Below are 18,048 nucleotides of genomic sequence, written 5' to 3' on the forward strand. Positions count from 1 at the left end.
ATTCATATGAAATAACTTTTGTCTCGTTGTCAATAAAATATTTAGTTATATTGTTTACCCACCACTTTCAGTGAAATTATATTTAAAATGCTACTCTGCTTCTTCAATTTTTTTTTTCTTTTTACTTAATTCCCATTAAATATGAGAAGCTTCTCTCTCTCTTTACCAAATAAAAGATTTTGAATGATCATATATAGTAAATATACACCTACACTTAAACAGTATAAAGAAACAATTTCAATTTACTAACTTCATTGTATATAAAAAAAAAAAAACTCAACTTTTACAATGTAAATAGAAAAATAAATATACAAATTTTTGCTACATAAAATGACCAATATATATTAACAAAAACAAAAGACACCAAATTTGCATAGAAAAGTTGACAGAAGCATTTCCAATTTTAAATAATAATAGGAAATTACAGTCATTTACCTTATATATATCTTGTTATTAAAAAAATACTATAAAATTTTGAATCTATTTTATTTTTCACCGTAAATTTATAATTTATATCAACCATCCACAAATATATATATATATATATATATATATATATATATATATATATATAATTACTCTCATAAAATAATTACTACTATATTATGTATTTTATTTTATTTTATCATTTCAATGAGGGCAATTATGTTTTTTTGGCGGATAGTTGATATGAATTACAACTTAGGATGAAAAATTAAAAAAAATTAAAATTTTATAGTATTTTTTTATAATAGGATGAATTTAAAGTGAATGACTAATAATTTTTCTAATAATAAAACAAAAACCTAATGTAATTTAAATTACATTATAAAAGGCATATTTTATAAAGGAAAGGTAAGAGGTATTTACTAAAAAGGCTTGTAGCTTCTCCAAACAATTTCTTGTTGGCGGCTGTTGAGATGATAATTTCAAAATAAAATTTTTCATCTTAAATTTCATCTGCATCACTTTCATGACGCTCGCAAACTCCCATTCCCACTCATAGCTGGAAACTTAAGGCAAATTGGTGGAAATTAACTCAAAAAACATATTCTCACGTATATTCAGAAAAAAAAAAAGAAATATATTCGTAATCCACATTTTTTAAAACAAAAGATTGAAATGAATTCTAAAAAACTCAAAACTTATACCATCAAAATATTTGAAGGCACGAGTTACTATAAAAAAAAAACTAAGCGGAATGGTTATATCATTTTTATTTTTTATTTTTTTGTTAGACTTTTAAACTAATAAAAAAATAATGTGGAAAAATGACACACATATAGAATTGTTTTGGGTTAAACAGTTCATAATTATTGCTCGTAAATCCGGAAGGAATCTTCAAAGGTCTTGGATTATGTTTTATTTTTTATAATCACATGACTAACAAATCCTTTACGAGGGAGTTTCTGAATTATAATAATTATAACATATATTCTTTATGTGAACCACATAAAATTATAAAATACATAATTTATGTGATTCGTAAAAAAATATATGTTATAATTATTATAACTTAACATTTGTCAAATAATAAACGAGCAATGATTTCGTAAGTCAAGAAAATAAGTGGCATTATTATTATTTGCCAGCATCTGTCTCGGAGCTTTCCGACCACCAAGTCAACATCAACGTGCTATGCCACATAAAAAAAACATGTGCATATGGTGCAGTGGGTTGGTAGCCCCAGAAGGCTGTATGTGGTCACTTGACTCCGATGATTTTCTTTTATTTTTTTAATTAATTTTTTTAAAAGAAAATGACCTTTATGATTGAAATTGTAATGCTTGTACTTTTAGCATCCACTCGTGAACCCACAAGTACTACAATCTGGAAGATTCTTTGTGAAAATTAACATGGATTGATTTTCCTAACACGACCTGATTGAGAATTACTCAATCGACCCCAGGCCCAACATCCCACTGGGCCACTGGGCCTAAACACCCCGGTGTGATAATTTATTCTGGCCCACACGTGATAGTGAAACAAAGCTCTCAACCTTTTATCAGTAACATTTTTTAGATAATGCAAGAAGAGTTTAGAGGTTGATTCTTTGAAGGGATTGTCATTGAGCACAGTACTTAGGAAAATAAATAATCGATGTACATATAGAAAGGGAAAAAAAAAATTTAATATAGCCAGCATTTATTAGCGTTGCTTAATTATTCATTAGGCTTGCACAAAAGACTTTAAAATGGTGGTGGCCCAAAATTATATTTTAAAATCAAAATAAGATTTGTTTGTTGCCGGCCAAGCCACCATGAAGTGTAATGTATTTTTTAAACCACAGATATAAGTTGATGATACAACTTTCTTTGGATTAAAAGGATTTTGTGTGCTGCTGTTGCATTTATATGTGATTTCTTAGCATCAGTTTCTTGGAATTGGCATTACATCTCGCATGATGCATGCATGTGAAGAATATTTTTTCTAGAAATCATGTATAAAGATTTGTGGTGCTGGAGTTCACATATTAATGGTGACTTTGTTTTACATGAATTTAGCCTAACATGGAATTGGGGAAAAAAAAAGGAAGAAGTTTATCATTACAATAACTCAAGAGAAACAGATGTGATTTTCTTATGAAGTATATTACTATATTTTGTTAAGAAAAAAAAAAAAAAGAAGACATAATGTATCAATGTTTTTTTCCCTGTGAGATATTGGAGTCAATTAATCAAAATTATATTAAACAAGTGGGACTGAATACATGTTCAAACCCCTTCTCTTCAATGACCTCAGTAAGATATTTCAAAATGGATACCCTTGATGATGATTTTGTTATTGTTAAACCCTATGGTTTTTTTAATTTCCTTTTGTTCACAGTTTTTTTTTTATTTTTTACTCTCATTTTTCAATAAAAAAAACTTTCGTTGTCATTTTGATAGTAACGAAGGAATCCGTAATGTCATTCCTCACCAAAAATTTCAGAAAATTTTTTATTTTTTTTGTTTTTGCATTTTGTTGAATTTTAATTTTAGGCACTTTCTTTTCATCTCTTTTCATCTTTAATCAAAATTATAAATTATAGTATGGGCTTATTTGAGTTTGAGGATGTAATTGTTAAAATTAATTTTTAATTGTGGGTTACATACTTTTTTTATTTCAAACCATATTTCTCATAAGTGTATTGTTAACTCGTGCTCTACTTCTTGGACTAAATGAATCATATCATAGTGCAGTAAATATCTGATTGATAAATAACATGAACCGAGTGACGAAGTAAATACCATGTGACCTAAATCATTTTAAACTAAGTCATTAATTTCTCCCGTACTAATTGAAGTTGTAGTACACTTAAGATGAATGCTTATTGATTTAAAAAATGACGTACTATTACACAATGATATAGTCTAGACCTTAACATTTCTACAAAAATTCTGCTACAAAAAAGGGTGGCAAAAAAAATGGGTCTCGTCAAGGCTTCAAAAGCTTCTCTTGTCCGTATGTTTTTCCTCTGTTAACAAACCTAGATAATGAGGGGTTTATTAGAAATTGTCTTTCTATATGATTTTAATAAAGGTTGAAGTTATAAAATAAAGAAAGGGATTTTAATGGGTTTTGGTAGGGGTGTCAATAGTTTTGGTCGTAATTATAATCAAAATAAAGGAGAGAGACCTTAGGGAAATAATCAAGGAGAGTTATGTTTTTCTGATTTTGAATTATATCACATACGAGGCGAGCATGACTTAATTTATGGCTAGTTTGGAATTGCTTTTACAAGACGCAAAATTAATTTTAAAAAATTAAAAGCTAATTTTAACGTTTGATAAATTTTTTCTATAAATCATTTTTAGCAAACTCACCATATCTTACAATAGATTTTAAAAGCATGAAAGGAACAATTTTTCAAAATCTAATTTTGAGAATCATTTTTATACTTAATAAAATTTCATTTATATCCTTATATATATTATAAAAATCTAAAATTATCTTTATTAATTAGGAAATAAATCATTAACCTCTAAAAAATTATTATCATTACCAAATATAATGAGATAACAAAATAAAAATAAATTAATAATATAAAATATTTATATAATTAAAATGATTTTTTTATATCCATGTTTATAAATGTTTAAATAAATTTTTTTGAACATTATATCCAATTAAGTTATTTACATTCTTATAACATTCTATTAATAGGAATTACCGAACACATATGACTGCCATTAATACTTATAGTACTTTTAAAAATAAATTTTACCAAACATTTAATTGATTCTCTTTATAGCTAATTATTTGTACAGTACAAGAAATTATTTTAAAAATATATAATTTTACCTAATTGGCCCTTGCAGCAATCATCAACCAATGACGATTGGTCATGTCATGCTCGGTACTAAGTGAATTAAATGGGCAATTTAGCTTAGCCACGTACCTAACTTGGCTTGACCATGATGGCATAGTCATCTTCATGTGATGGCCAATCTTTGTTAAATTGCCAATCGGTGCAAGCGCTTTTGGCTCCATATACTTGCTCGTCTAAAATCTCATCCTTAATTAACTAGACATTCACCACCATGAGGTCACAACAATTTTAACTATTTTTTTTTATAAAAAAAAAATTATTTGCTTTAACAATCTATTTTCTTATTTTTCCTCTTTTTTTTTTTTTTTTTTGGTTATCATCAAAAAAAGAAAATGATTAGAAGAAAGAATAGAAAACAAAAATCTCCAATAAAGTGCCAGCTGTGAAAATAACTTAATAATAGTACACTACTATATGTCACCTCTAAAATTTTTTACTTAGTTAATCTAAATTTCACTTTGTTTATTTGTAATATTTGGTTAAAAGACACTCATTTGCGTCCCTTCAACGGAGCCTACTGCTTGTATCCTTTCTTTTTCTTATCTTTGGTAGGGTCCCAAATCCCTTCAATAAGATTGATGCTTGCTCATTTGGCTAAGTGTAAGGGGACATACTCATCATGATTAATTGAATCTCCCTTATAAATAAAAAGCAGAAACTAGTTTTCAAAGTTGCTTCACTAAATCATCATGACTGGCCCTAAACACCGTCCACGTCCATAATTTTGATGAGATCACATATACGATTTTGTAAATCATTTGTTGACTAAACAACGTCCACGTCCAAGAAACCATCATATTCATTTCCCCTTTGCCTACTGTCAAATCTGAAATATGTATAAATCATTTTAAGGCCAAAAAAGGGTCGCTTAGAGTAATGGTTTGATCAATTAAGAATCTTGGAAAAGGAAAAGACAATTTTTACAGATCCCCAGTTTTGCGTTGGAGATGAAAAGAAAATGTAATAGCTTACTACAAAAAGGAAAGAGCATGATATTATTATATTTCCATGGGTTTTTATTAAATGATTTTAAGAATATTCTTTTAAGGGACAGAGCAAATCTTTTACAAATCCCTAACCTTATGTGTTGAAGATCTTACAGAAATTATTCCAACCAACTTGCTGCTCGTCCATTGTTGCAGTCTATTCTTTCTAGAACTATTGATTAATATAGGGGTGGGCAAAAAAGAAAAAAAGATGATTAATGATTATATTAACTTTGTTACATAAAAATATCATCTTAGACTCCAAAAATCCCAGCCAAAATTGTTTGGAAAAGAGATGTACATGGTCCTAGCTAGTTGTGTGACACAGTGTGCCAAATTACTTTACAAGATTTGGGAATATTTTATCTATCAACAGATGTGTATTGCCATTAAACCAAACTTAAAAAAAAAATTCATGCATGAGAGCCTAGCTAGGACCATGTATAATGTTTTTACAATCTTTATCTATTGGATTCTCATAACGCATATATATTACTTTCTAATCATTGATTGAAATGTAACGTGTTAAGAGTGTCAAGAATTCAATGCATAGTAGTATACATCGAGAATATTCATCTATACTCAAAATATATGTATAATTGTATAGTACTGAATGAATTGAAATATTTTTATAACCTAATCTTTTCCTAAACAGATGTGATTTTTCTTATGAAGTATATTACTATATTTTGTGAGAGAAAAAAAAAAGACATAATAAATCAATATTTTTCTTTCCTTGTGAGGTATTAGCATCAACTAATCAAAATTATATTAAACGAGCGAGACTGGATACCTCTTCAAACCCCTTCTCTTTAATAACCTCAATAAAAAAATTTCAAAATGGTTACCTTTGATGGTGATTTTGTTATCGTCAAACCCTATGGTTTCTTTAATTTCCTTTTGTTCATAAATTTTTTTATCTTTTTCATTTTTCAATAAAAAACTTTCATTGTCATTTCAATAGTAATGGAGGAATCCTTGCTGTCATTTCTCACTAAAAAATTAAAAAAATGATTTTTTTTCTACACTTTGATGAATTTTAATTTCAGGCACTTCTTTTCATCTCTTGAATCTTTAATCAAAATTATAAATTATGGTATAGGTATATTTGAGTTTGAGACTGTAACTGTTAAAATAAATTTTTTATTGTTGGTTCCTTTTTTTTTTCAAACCATATTTCTCATAAATATGTTTTTGACCCGTCCTCTACTTCTTGGACTAAATAAGTTCATATCATAGTGCAATAAATATCTGCTTGATAAATAAGATGAAAGGGATGATGTGAATACCATGTGATCTGGATCACTTTGAACTAAGTCACTAATTCCTCGCACACTAATTGAAGTTGTAGTAAACCTAAGACGAGTGCTATTGATTTAAAAAATGAAGCACTATTACACAATGATATAGTCTAGACCTTAACATTTCTACAGAAACTCTACTACGAAAAATGGTAGCAAAGAAATTGATACCTTCAAGGCTTCAAAAGCTTTTCTTGCCCAAACATGTTTCTTTTGTTAACAAATCTAGATAATGAGGGGTTTATTAGAAATTGTCATTGTATATAATTTGGGAAATTTACACTAATAACCAAAAAAACTTTGCTTTTTTTCATCTTAACCCCCCAAAAATATTTCTATCAACATTAGCCATTAAACAACATTTGAGTCCAAAATACCCCTCCCTCATCTCTTCCCCAACACTCCCTTTCTCTCATCTCTCCCAAACCGATCCAACTCCCATCATCGGCGGCGACATCAACCCCGTCGGCGGCGGCTCCATCTCTCACCGGCATCCGATCTACGATCCACAACCTTCAACAAAACCTAGGTTAGTCATTTTTCTTATTTTCATTAATTTAAAATGAGATTTTAGAATAATAATAGTTATAGCTTGAGATTGATAATGGTGGTGATGATGTTTGTGGTGGTTGGTGGTGTTTGGGAGTACTGTTTTTGATTTTGGAGTGATTGCGCTTAATTTTGGGGGTGGGGAGGGAGGGGGGCAGGGCGCGCGCCCATGCGCGGCCTGCGGTCGCACCAAATCTGGTGCGACAGCAAGCCTCACGCGACAGCAAGCCTGCGGTCGCACCAAATCTGGTGCGACAGCACCAATTTTTTGGTGCGACAGGGCCTGTCGCACGAGTTTTTTGGAGCGACAGGCTTGCCTGTCGCACCAAAAAATTAGAGTTTTTTTTTACGAGTTAATTTTTGATTTCTGTAAATATAATGTAATAATTTTATAAATATTACAGATACATGGCGAAATCAAAATCACCGGATATTGAAGTAGGCAAGATGTATTTTCGTTATGCTGATCACTTTCCTGGTCGAATTTCGAGCATGTGTATGTTATCTTCGGTCGTAAAAGCTATCGAGGAAAAATTAACAAACCGGCAGTTGAGTATGTTCAAAAAGGATATATTTGGGCATTTCTTGGAGTGTCGAAGTTTTCCATTTAGTGGGGTAATTTTGCATAATCTTTTACTGCGTCAAGTGGCCCATGAAGAAGATAGCCGTGAGGATCAGTTATGGTTTCAAATTGGTAAGCATTTGATTCGCTTGTCAATTGTCGAATGGTGCTTGGTTACTGGACTTTCATTTGGTGTTGATACCAATGAAAAAAATGATGAAATGGAGCAGAGGCTACGGAATACGTATTTTGGTGGTGTGCATCGTAAGATTAATGTGAAGCAATTTGATGCCGTATTTAAGGAGTTGAATTTCGAGGAAATAGACGATATGGACGCATTAAAGATTGCGATGTTTTATTTTGCGGACAGAGTACTAAATGCAAGAAAAAATCACTGTCAAATTAATTTCGATTGGCTTGACCAAGTTGATGATATTCAGTACTTCCGAAAGCGTCCATGGGGTCTATTATCGTGGGAAATGATTTATGAGAGTCTTGACAATGCACTGTTCGAAAAAGACGAGAAATTTAAGAAGACTCGGTTGAAAAATCCAGATCATAATATTGAAAAATACAATCTTTACGGATTTACGTCTGGGGTGCAGGTGCTTTTTTTTGTTTATTAATAAGTTTTATAGTATTAAATATTTGATAGTTTTTTTATTTGATTTTTCACTTTGGTTGTTGTAGGCTTGGATTTATGAAGCAATCGGAGGGTTACCATCAACATGGGTCGTCAAAACGAAGAGTAAGATTCCCCGCATTCTGCAATGGAAGCCTATGGCGTCTTCGAGAATCAACTTTGCGGAGGTTTATTCGTTCTTCAACGACGAATCTCGTCTTGTAAGTAATATGTATTACTTATTTTTTTAACTTTACTAAATTTAAGTTGGGTTTACTTACTTAAATTTTTCAATTAAATTTATGGCAGACGGACGTTTTACAAACTCTTGAGCTAAATTCAAAGGAGAGTAGCAGAAAATATTGGCTCTCTGTGAAGGATTACTTGCCAAGCATTCCAGACTGGGTTCATAAGGTCGGTATACTGTAAGTACAAAAATTTTTTTTATCGAAATTTTTGACTTTTCATTTAGTAATTTTAAATGATACTTTATACAGCACCAACCCTCAATCAACGCGATGCCGTCGGTTACAAGACAATCGGACGAGCATGACGATCATGACGACATACCAAACCCAATACCAGAGCAGCGTCATGACACTTTTGAGCAGCGTCATGACACTTTTGAGGATGAGGTGGCTGTTGATGACCAGCAGCAAACAGACAACTCTGATGACGCACGGGATTCTGAGGTTATAAATAATATACGATATTTTTCACTTTGGTTGTTATTATTTTTTTATTGTTATTCTAAAGTTTTATTTTTTTCTTTTGTATTAGTCGAGGACAAAGCAGTTTAATGATTACGTACGACGACGGCTGGATAAGATTGATCGTAACGTGTATGAAATAAAGTCAGAATTAAAAGATTTTAAAGAAACCGTTGTTGGCTTCATCGACACATTTTCTAAACGTCCAAATAAGGATTCTCCCACTGCACGCTCGTATGCGGTAAGCTAATTTATATTAAATAATTATGTTCGTTTAACTTTTAATTTGATAATTATTTAATATGTTCTTTTTGGCGATTGTACAGGCCCCGGATGACTATGGAGTGTATACTGACGTGGGCAATGAAAATTTGTCTACGCCCACGTGATTGGTTAGTTTCTACGGGGATGTTAGTGGGGAGAGCGTGCAGGTGTTCACAGAGGTGCCTCCGGGCGTTAGTAAGTTCGGCCGCGCGTACATACCGTCGTATGTTTATAACAGTCCTTACATGATTCCTCCGGTCAGGCGAGGACAGAACGTCCGGAGGTTACCTCGACCCCAAATCATGGAGCATGCGATTGACATGAGTACGAGTGTGGATGTAAATCCGCTGAGAGGATTGGAGGACTCTAGTTGGTTTGCTGAGTTTGATCGATGGTTCACTGGTGATATCAGAGTCCGCCGGAACGTCCAGCACCCGCGGTCATTCTTTCAAATAATTTTGGGGACAGCTTCGATGGGATGGCTAGGCGATGAGGTATTTATATTTTCCTCGTGGTGTATACTGTTGTGTATTTGTGTATAATTTTTTTTTTTAAATCGTAATATTTCTGTTTCTCTACAGCATATTCACGAGTATCTCCGCTTGATTAGCGAGAAACAACGGCAGTATCCAAATGCCTTACTCCAACGTGTCACACATACGGACACATTTTTTTGGGTAACGTGCCGACAAAACTTACAAATACTATTTAATTTCTTTAATTATTGCCTTTAAGTTTAATTAATTTATGCATTTCTTGGTTATCTATGTACTAGGTGTTCTTGAATCAGTTATGGAATAACGGGAATTGTGCAGTCGATTCAATGGTATTCGACGACCGCTTGAATAGTTATCTGTGTGGGCGACAGCACACAATGTCAAAATCAATGACGGATGTCGATATGGTATGTATTTTATTACATTTCACATGTACTATAATGAAAATATTCGAGGAGTTGTTTTTTCTTTGTTGTATTTCAATTTCATATATAACGAACATGTTTTTTAATTTTTATATGCAGTTACTCATCCCTGTTAACTTGGACGGCGCGCATTGGGTACTAGCACGAGTTGACTTTCGGAAAAATAAAGTCTGGATTTATGACTCATTACTCACATTTCGCGACGACAAAAGGTACAAGTTGAAATTCAAGCCACTTGAAGTTATATTCCCTCGCTGGTTGGAATATGTTGGCTTCTACAATATACGACCTGAGTTGCGGAGTGAAGACCCGTGGAAAGTTATCGCAGTTAAGAGCGCGCCACAACAAGAGCCTGGAACTGGCGATTGCAGTGTTTTTGTATTGATGGTTACGATGTATTTAATGTTCGGGCTTAGGTTGGAGTTTAACGCTAGTCATGTCGAGTACTTTAGAAAGAAAATTGCGGTTGATATATTTAATGACGATATTATATTGTAGACCTATGTAGTAATTTCAATGTTGAAATTTACATTTTTTTTAATTTCCGCACTTAATTTTATATAATTTTAATGCCTCACATTTTGAACTTTAAAATAAAATAAAGTTTTATGAATAATAACAATTTTAACCAACGAAATACAAAAAACAATAACAGTTTTAACCAACGTAACACAAAAACAATAATAGTTTTAACCAACGAATAACACACAAAATACAACTAACTTCGAGTCGACGCAATAGGATTCTTACATCGCTTACGATTATGGCCAAGTTCATGACACCGGCCGCATCTTACAGTTCGCCGGTCAACGTCCTCGCCAGCCGAGGGTATTCTGCACTCTTTACGACGTCCAGGTGGCGGTGCCTCAACTGGTGGGTATACCTGCAGCTCCTGAATTTCATCTGGAACTTCCCAATCAGCCACATCACCAACTGGCTCCACTGGTTGTGCATAAGCCATCGCCAACGATTCTGTAGTGTAAAAGTCCGAGCAAAGGTTAATAAAATCCACCCGGTGTGTTAGACACGCCGCAATTGCATGAGCACACACAAGCTGATCAAGTTGAAACACTCTGCAGGAGCAAGTTCTCTTTTGCAAGTCAACCAACCCTTCCTTAAGCCCACCGCCTATAACTTGAAAGCGATGCGGAGACACCGGCCGAACTATCATTCTTTCAGCTATAGTTCTCCTCTCAGTGACTATTTCATCCGCCCATGTTGTTAGCCGAGTAGTCATTGATTCAACCACAATTTTTCTATTATAAAACCATTGCTGCAATGTTTTCCTGAAGTGATCAACAAGATGAGTAACAGGAAATTTTTGAGGTTCCCTCATGAAAGCATTAACACTCTCCGCGATGTTGGTGGTAAGAATGTTGTACCTCCTACCTTCAAACTGAGACCTTGCCCAATTACACGTACCGACATTATTTTCTAGGTAATCAGCCGCACCCGAGTGGATCATCCACAACCCTTCAAGTTGTCTCTTAAATTCCTCGTGGCCATATGCTTTTGCTGCATTAATAAAGGCAGGCTCAAATTCATCCCAAAGAGCTTTGGACATTCTAAATTGTGACTTAATGTTACCTTTGACGTGGTAAAAACAAACGCCATGAGTTGCATTGTGAAATACTTTAAGAACGGCTCTCCTTATGGCAGTGCATCGATCAGAGATAATTACCAACTCAGGTCTATCACCAATCACTCCATGTAACTTCATCATAAACCATTCCCAAGCATCATTATTTTCTGAATCCATGATCCCAATGACTAACGGATACAATTGATTGTTACCATCAAGACATGTTGCCACGAACATGCTTCCACGATATAATCCCTTCAGATGAGTACCATCTACAGCAATGACAGGCCGAATGTACTGCATAAACCCCTTGATGGAAGATCCGAGTGCTACAAAATAGTACAAGAAATTACCATCTCCATCCTGCTCGAGGTGAGTGACTGTACCCTCATTCGCTGTAGTTAGTACGTGAGAGTATTTAGGGAGCAAGTTGTATGACTCTGCAGGGTTGCCGCGTACTATTTCAAGACCAACTTCTCTCGCCCTATATGCCTGCTGGTATGTTAACTGAACACCGTATTCCTGTTGCATATCTGCTCTTATGTCATTGGGAGTATAAATCCTCTTATCTTGAATATATTTTTCTGCGGTAATATGACCGACAACCCGGCTCCTTAGTTGATGACGTCCATCAACCAATACCTCATTATGACAAGTGTGTACATTATCAATTCTCTTCACCACCCAAGGAACATGTTGCTCGTTCGAACTTCTAGTTGCTCGAATACGCCATTTACATGATTCTGAACAACAGTGAGCCTCGAAACGTGTCGTAGTAGACCGTGCAATCTTGAAATCAAACTTATCTCTAAAGGCCACCTTGCGTAGTTGTAATATAAGCTCATTCTTCTCAGCAAATAGCTTACCCACGCTGATATCATCTGAGTCACAACTGCTAACAAAGCTTGGAGCAACCATGTTCGAAGGTAAAGTTGGAGCAAGACTTGTAAGGGGGTCAATTCTCCTTCTCGATTGAACCATAGAAGGAATAGGTCTATTGCCTCTGTTATTCATAGGAGTATTGTCTTCACACTCATCCTCATCCTGAAATGACGGAACATTCGAAGGACCGGCTCCTCCATCATCACCATCATTATTGAAACGAGTGCCCCGCCTTGTATTATTAGAAGGTTCTGCACAAATATTATCCCCCTCTGTCTCATTATGAAAATCATCATTGTCCCGAAAATCATTGTTGTGATACGGAGAATATTGTTGCTCCAACGACGTTGTTATTGGAAATACCGTTGCTCCAACATCCTGTAACGTAACGCCATTATCATCAATGTTGTCATAATTGTCGTGGATTGGAGAGTAATATTGCTGCAGCGATATTGTCCTTGGCAACACCTCTTCATCATTATCGGGGCCAGACATATTTGCTCTAAACGAAGTTTCTGTATCGACATGTGGCTCAATACCTTCGCTCGGAACTCGAGGTGATGTGGTCACGAATATAGGAATGCATCCAAAATTAGCTACGTCAGATGCCATATGCAACACAACCCTCACCATTTCATCATCACATATATCCATGGGCATTGCACATATACGATATAATGTGTTACTAGACCTCAAAGTTGTCTTCATTGTGATACTATAGTCATTACGATTTATTTTTAACACCTCGTATACTCTTGTCAATAACTGATCAAACAGGTAATTTTTTCCAACCAAAAAAGCTCGATTTTTACCATTCACGTACTCCATACAGCCATTCTCTAATGTCTCCCACCAACCATCGTAACACAATTCAAGTACAATTGAATCCATTAAGCCTGAAATTAAAAAAAAAATTTATTTCAGTCCTAATTAAAATAATACAATTTTAATAAATCTCCAAGAGTGGGTGCGACAGGCAACCTGTCGCCCGAAGCTTGGTGCGACAGGGTGCCTGTCGCACCAAGTTTTGCTGCGACAGGCAGCCTGTCGCCAGATTCAGATTCACCCGACTCAGTTCAGTAAGTTCAGAAAATAATTCATACCAGTAAGTGACGTCGATTTGTGTTGAATTTGGATAGATTATGATCGGATATCACTTTTACAGTTGTCTTTTGCGGTCGCCGTTGGCTTATGATTCAAGAATGAAAAGCTACTTTTGGTTTGGCGAGATGGGAGAAACAATGTTGGTTTTGTTCTGTAAAGAAGGGTAATTTGGGAAGAAAGGCTTGTGTTTGGCTAATGTTGATAGAAAAAAGTTGAGAGGGTTAATTACGAAAATAATAAAATATTAATGGTTATTTTTGTAAATTTCCCATATAATTTTGATGAAGGTTGAAGTTATAAAGTAAAGAAAGGGATTTTTAAAAGGTATTAGGGTGTCAACAGACTAAGTCATACTAAAAAGAAAAACTTAGAAGGCTCGATTGCTCGAATTATATGAAGCCCAATTTAGAATTAGAATGGGCCTACACAGAACGAAAGCTCAATTATCTTGTAGTTTATCTGACTAGACACACTCTCCAAGAAGTATAAAATAAATAATAATAGGTTTGTGATATTTAACTCCCTCATTATATCCTACTATCTCTCACCAGTTACTTTTATACTAATATATATTTTATTCTTATATGAAATGACTTAAAAGGTAAATAGTTTTTAAGTGCACCCACATAATAATTTCTATTATTATATAATTTTAGCTAATCTAATTTCTTAAACCCTAATTTATATTAACTTTTTAAAATTATTATCTATTTTCATATATTGTACATTTTACTTTTGTAATCATAGAACAAATTAATGTATAATACTCAATAGAGGATGATGAAAAAGATGAAGAAGTATGAAATTTATTTTATGGTTATGATAACGGTGGATAAAACCTTTAAAAAGAAATAGAGAGATTACAATGATTATAATTTTTTTTCTAGTTTAGAATAGATTTTATAAGTTTTACATGGTGAGTGCTTAGAAAAAATAGATAAAAATCATAATAAGGGTAAATTGGGGATTTGGTAGGGTATGTTGAGAGATAAAGATTAATTTAAAAATTTTAATAAAAATTATTTGAAAAGTGGGGGTTAGTGAGATATAATGAGGGGGCCAAATATCACCACTCTAAATAATAATGTAAATAAATGAAAGGGAGCTGAGGGAAATAGTCAAGATGAGTTCTATTTTTCTTATTTTGAATTGTACAGCGTACAAGGCGAGCATGACTTAATCTAAGGTCTACTTGGAATTACTTTTGGGAGGTTCAAAATTAATTTTAAAAATTTAAAAGCTAATTTTAGGATTGAGTAAATTTTTTTAAAAATTACTTTTGGTAAAACCACCTTATCCTACAACAGATTTTGAAAAGTAGAAAATGAGTAACTTTTTAAAATTTGATTTTAAGAATTATTTTTATACTTAATAGAATTCCATATATATCCCCATATATATTATAAAAATCTAAAATTATCCTTATTAATTAGGAAATAAAGGCATTAACTTCAAAAAGACTATTGTTGTTGTTGTTGTTGTTGTTGTTGTTGTTATTGTTGTTGTTGTTGTTGTTGTTGTTGTTGTTATTGTTGTTGTTGTTGTTGTTGTTGTTGTTGTTGTTGTTGTTGTTGTTGCTGCCAATTATAATGAGATAACAAAATAAAAATAAAATTTATAATAGAAAATATTTTTTTAGTTATATGTACACAATAAAAAATATTTTATACACATATTTATAAATATTTAAATAATTTTTATTCAACATTATGTCCAATTAACTTATTTACATTCTTACAGTAGTTTTTATTAATGAAATTTACTAAATAAATATCATTACTATTAATACTTATAACACTTTTAAAAATAAATTTTACTAAATATTTAACCGATTCTCTTGATATCTAATTATTTTTACAGCATAACTAACAACAATTATTTTAAAAGATACAATATTATTAAACTACCCCTTGTAGCAATCATCAACCAGTAACAATTGGTCATGTCATGCTCGATACTAAGTGAATTAAATGGGCCACTTAGCTTAGCTACATACCAAACTTGGCTTGACCATGATGACATAGTCTTCTTCATGTCATAGCCATTCTTTGTTAAATTGAGCGGTTTTGGCTCCATATACTTGCTTGTCTAAAATCTCATGCTTAATTAACTAGACATCCACCAACAAGGGTTCACAACAATTTTAACTTTTTTTTTAAAAAAATATTATCTGCTTCGGCAATCTATTTTCTTATTTTCCATTTTGTTCGATGAATGCAATTCTTGTTTATCATCAATAAAAGCAAAATATTAGAAGAAAGAATAGAAAACAAAAATCTCCAATAAAATGTAAGCTGTGAAAATAACTGAATAATAATACACTACTACATGCCACCTCTCAATATTTTCACTTAGTTAATCTAAATTTCACTTCATTTATTTGTAATGTTTTGGTTAAAAGACACTCATTTGCGTCCCTTCAACGAAGCCTACTCCTTTTTTCTTTTTTTTTTAATGATCAATGTAAGCATGTATTGTTGAGTCACAGCAGAATATGAAATAACAATCAATAAACTTTGCTCTTGTGGTCTGGGAGCGTACATGCAGCACAAATTCTTTTCCAACAGCGGATTATTATTAGGGCTGGAAACAGAAGCCAGGTGCCGCCTTGTGCAATGAAGTATGAATAATAAAAATATCTAGTGGATGCAAATTTATCGCCTTCCAAGAAAGCTGTTATGAAGTAGAGGGACGACCCATAGAACTGCACAAGAGAAAGCGCGAACTGAAGAATGTAGCTGTATGACTTTCCTTTAGCTATAGCATACACTGCAAGAAGACTGGCAGGGCCAACAAAAATCACGGCAATTCCTTCAATACCAAGAACCGCCGCATGTCTTGATGCATATCTTGAATCACCTTTGCTGTATTCTTTCCAAACTTCGGCAAAATAATTCCCAGACTCGTCCTTATAAAACTCTGGAGAGAAAACCCAGTAACCCTCGTGAATGATGTGAATGAGGCCACTTACAGCCCACCAGATCATAAGCCATCTGTCTGTTTTAGACAATTTGCGTGATGACCTCCCGGAGACGAGCCAGATGACAAGCATGACCAAAAAGGTAGCGATTCCGTTCCAAGCATGTACTTCAGATGTAGATCGTAAATTTGGAGTAAAATCTGGTAGAATCAGATCACTCGGCGAATAGGGATGACTCATTTTTAATTTCTTATCTTCTTCTTCTTCACTTGGAATTGGAATTATCGCCTTCAATTTAGCCTACTACTTTTATCCTTTTCTTTATATTATCTTTGGTAGGGTCCCAAATCCCTTCTAGAAGGTTGATGTTTGTTCATTTGGCCAACTGTAAGTGGACATACTCATTATGAGTAATTGAATCCCCTCCCAAATGCCTTCAATAAGATTGATGTTTGTTCATTTGGCCAAGTGTAATTAAGTGGACATACTCATGAATAATTGAATCCCCCCTATAAAGAAAAAGCAGAAACTAGTTTTCAAAGTGTTTCAGTAAATCATCATGAGTGGCCCTAAACACTCTCCAAGGGCAAAATTTTGATGAGATCACAAAAATGATTTTGTGGGCTAAGCACACTTTAACTAATGAACAAGTTAACTACAATGTTTAGATTCAACCATGCAATTTTAATCACAGTGGTCACAAGAAACGATCATAGTCATTTCCCATTTGCCTACTATCAAATCTAAAATATATATAAATCATTTTAAGGCCACAAAAGGGTGGCTTATAGTAATGGTTTTATCAATTAAGAATCTTGGAAAAGGAAGAGACAATATTTACAGATCCCCAGTTTTGCGTTGGAGATGAAAAGAAAATGTAATAGCTTACTATAAAAAGGAAAGAACGTGACATTATTATATTTCCATGGGTTTTTATTAAATGATTTTAAGAATATTCTTTTAAGGGACAGAGCAAATCTTTTACAAATCCCTAACCTTATGTGTTGAAGATCTTGCAGAAATGATTCCAACCAACTTGCTGCTCGTCCATTGATGCAGTCTATTCTTTCTAGAACTATTGAGTAATATAGGGGTGGGAAAAAAAGAAAAAAGATGATTGTATGAACTTTGTTACATAAAAAGATTATCTTAGACTCCAAAAATGCCAGCCAAAATTGGTTGGAAAAGAGATTTACATGGTCCTAGCTAGTTGTGGGACACAGTGTGTCAAATTACTTTACAATATTTGGAAGTGTTTTATGTATCAACAAATGTATTGCCATTAAACTAAACTTTTAAAAGTTCATGCATGAGGATTCAATGCATAGGAGTATACTCTGAGAATACTCATTT

General features: G+C 33.2%; 4 protein-coding genes across 5 annotated transcripts; 2 read left to right on the forward strand and 2 right to left on the reverse strand.

Annotated features, from left to right (window-relative positions):
- The first annotated feature begins 6,855 nt into the window (after nt 1–6,855).
- LOC127902595 (uncharacterized) lies at nt 6,856–10,567 on the forward strand. Of its 2 annotated transcripts, none has more exons than XM_052442140.1 (9): nt 6,856–7,107; nt 8,380–8,532; nt 8,621–8,725; nt 8,809–9,003; nt 9,092–9,262; nt 9,348–9,779; nt 9,867–9,962; nt 10,061–10,189; nt 10,307–10,567. In XM_052442140.1, the coding sequence occupies exons 2-6, from the start codon at nt 8,470–8,472 to the stop codon at nt 9,408–9,410; spliced, it is 597 nt and encodes a 198-aa protein (XP_052298100.1). In that variant the 5' UTR covers nt 6,856–7,107; nt 8,380–8,469; the 3' UTR covers nt 9,411–9,779; nt 9,867–9,962; nt 10,061–10,189; nt 10,307–10,567. The 2 variants fall into 2 exon arrangements, with proteins under 2 accessions (XP_052298100.1, XP_052298099.1); XM_052442139.1 differs by lacking the exon at nt 6,856–7,107 and adding an exon at nt 8,166–8,294.
- LOC127902336 (ubiquitin-like-specific protease ESD4) lies at nt 9,588–10,705 on the forward strand. Its single transcript, XM_052441238.1, has 4 exons — nt 9,588–9,779; nt 9,867–9,962; nt 10,061–10,189; nt 10,307–10,705. The coding sequence occupies exons 1-4, from the start codon at nt 9,588–9,590 to the stop codon at nt 10,703–10,705; spliced, it is 816 nt and encodes a 271-aa protein (XP_052297198.1).
- Nucleotides 10,706–10,925: 220 nt separating this feature from the next.
- Nucleotides 10,926–13,304, reverse strand: LOC127902337 (uncharacterized). The gene has a single exon (XM_052441239.1). It carries the CDS (start codon nt 13,302–13,304, stop codon nt 10,926–10,928), a length of 2,379 nt encoding a protein of 792 aa, XP_052297199.1.
- A 2,754-nt stretch (nt 13,305–16,058) lies between these two features.
- On the reverse strand, nt 16,059–17,522 carry LOC102618211 (probable 3-beta-hydroxysteroid-Delta(8),Delta(7)-isomerase). Its single transcript, XM_006471624.4, has one exon. It carries the CDS (start codon nt 16,933–16,935, stop codon nt 16,282–16,284), a length of 654 nt encoding a protein of 217 aa, XP_006471687.2. The 5' UTR covers nt 16,936–17,522; the 3' UTR covers nt 16,059–16,281.
- Between the last annotated feature and the right edge of the window lie 526 nt (nt 17,523–18,048).

The sequence above is a fragment of the Citrus sinensis genome, chromosome 5 (genome assembly GCF_022201045.2).
Source record: "Citrus sinensis cultivar Valencia sweet orange chromosome 5, DVS_A1.0, whole genome shotgun sequence".
Classification (NCBI taxonomy): Eukaryota; Viridiplantae; Streptophyta; class Magnoliopsida; order Sapindales; family Rutaceae; genus Citrus; species Citrus sinensis.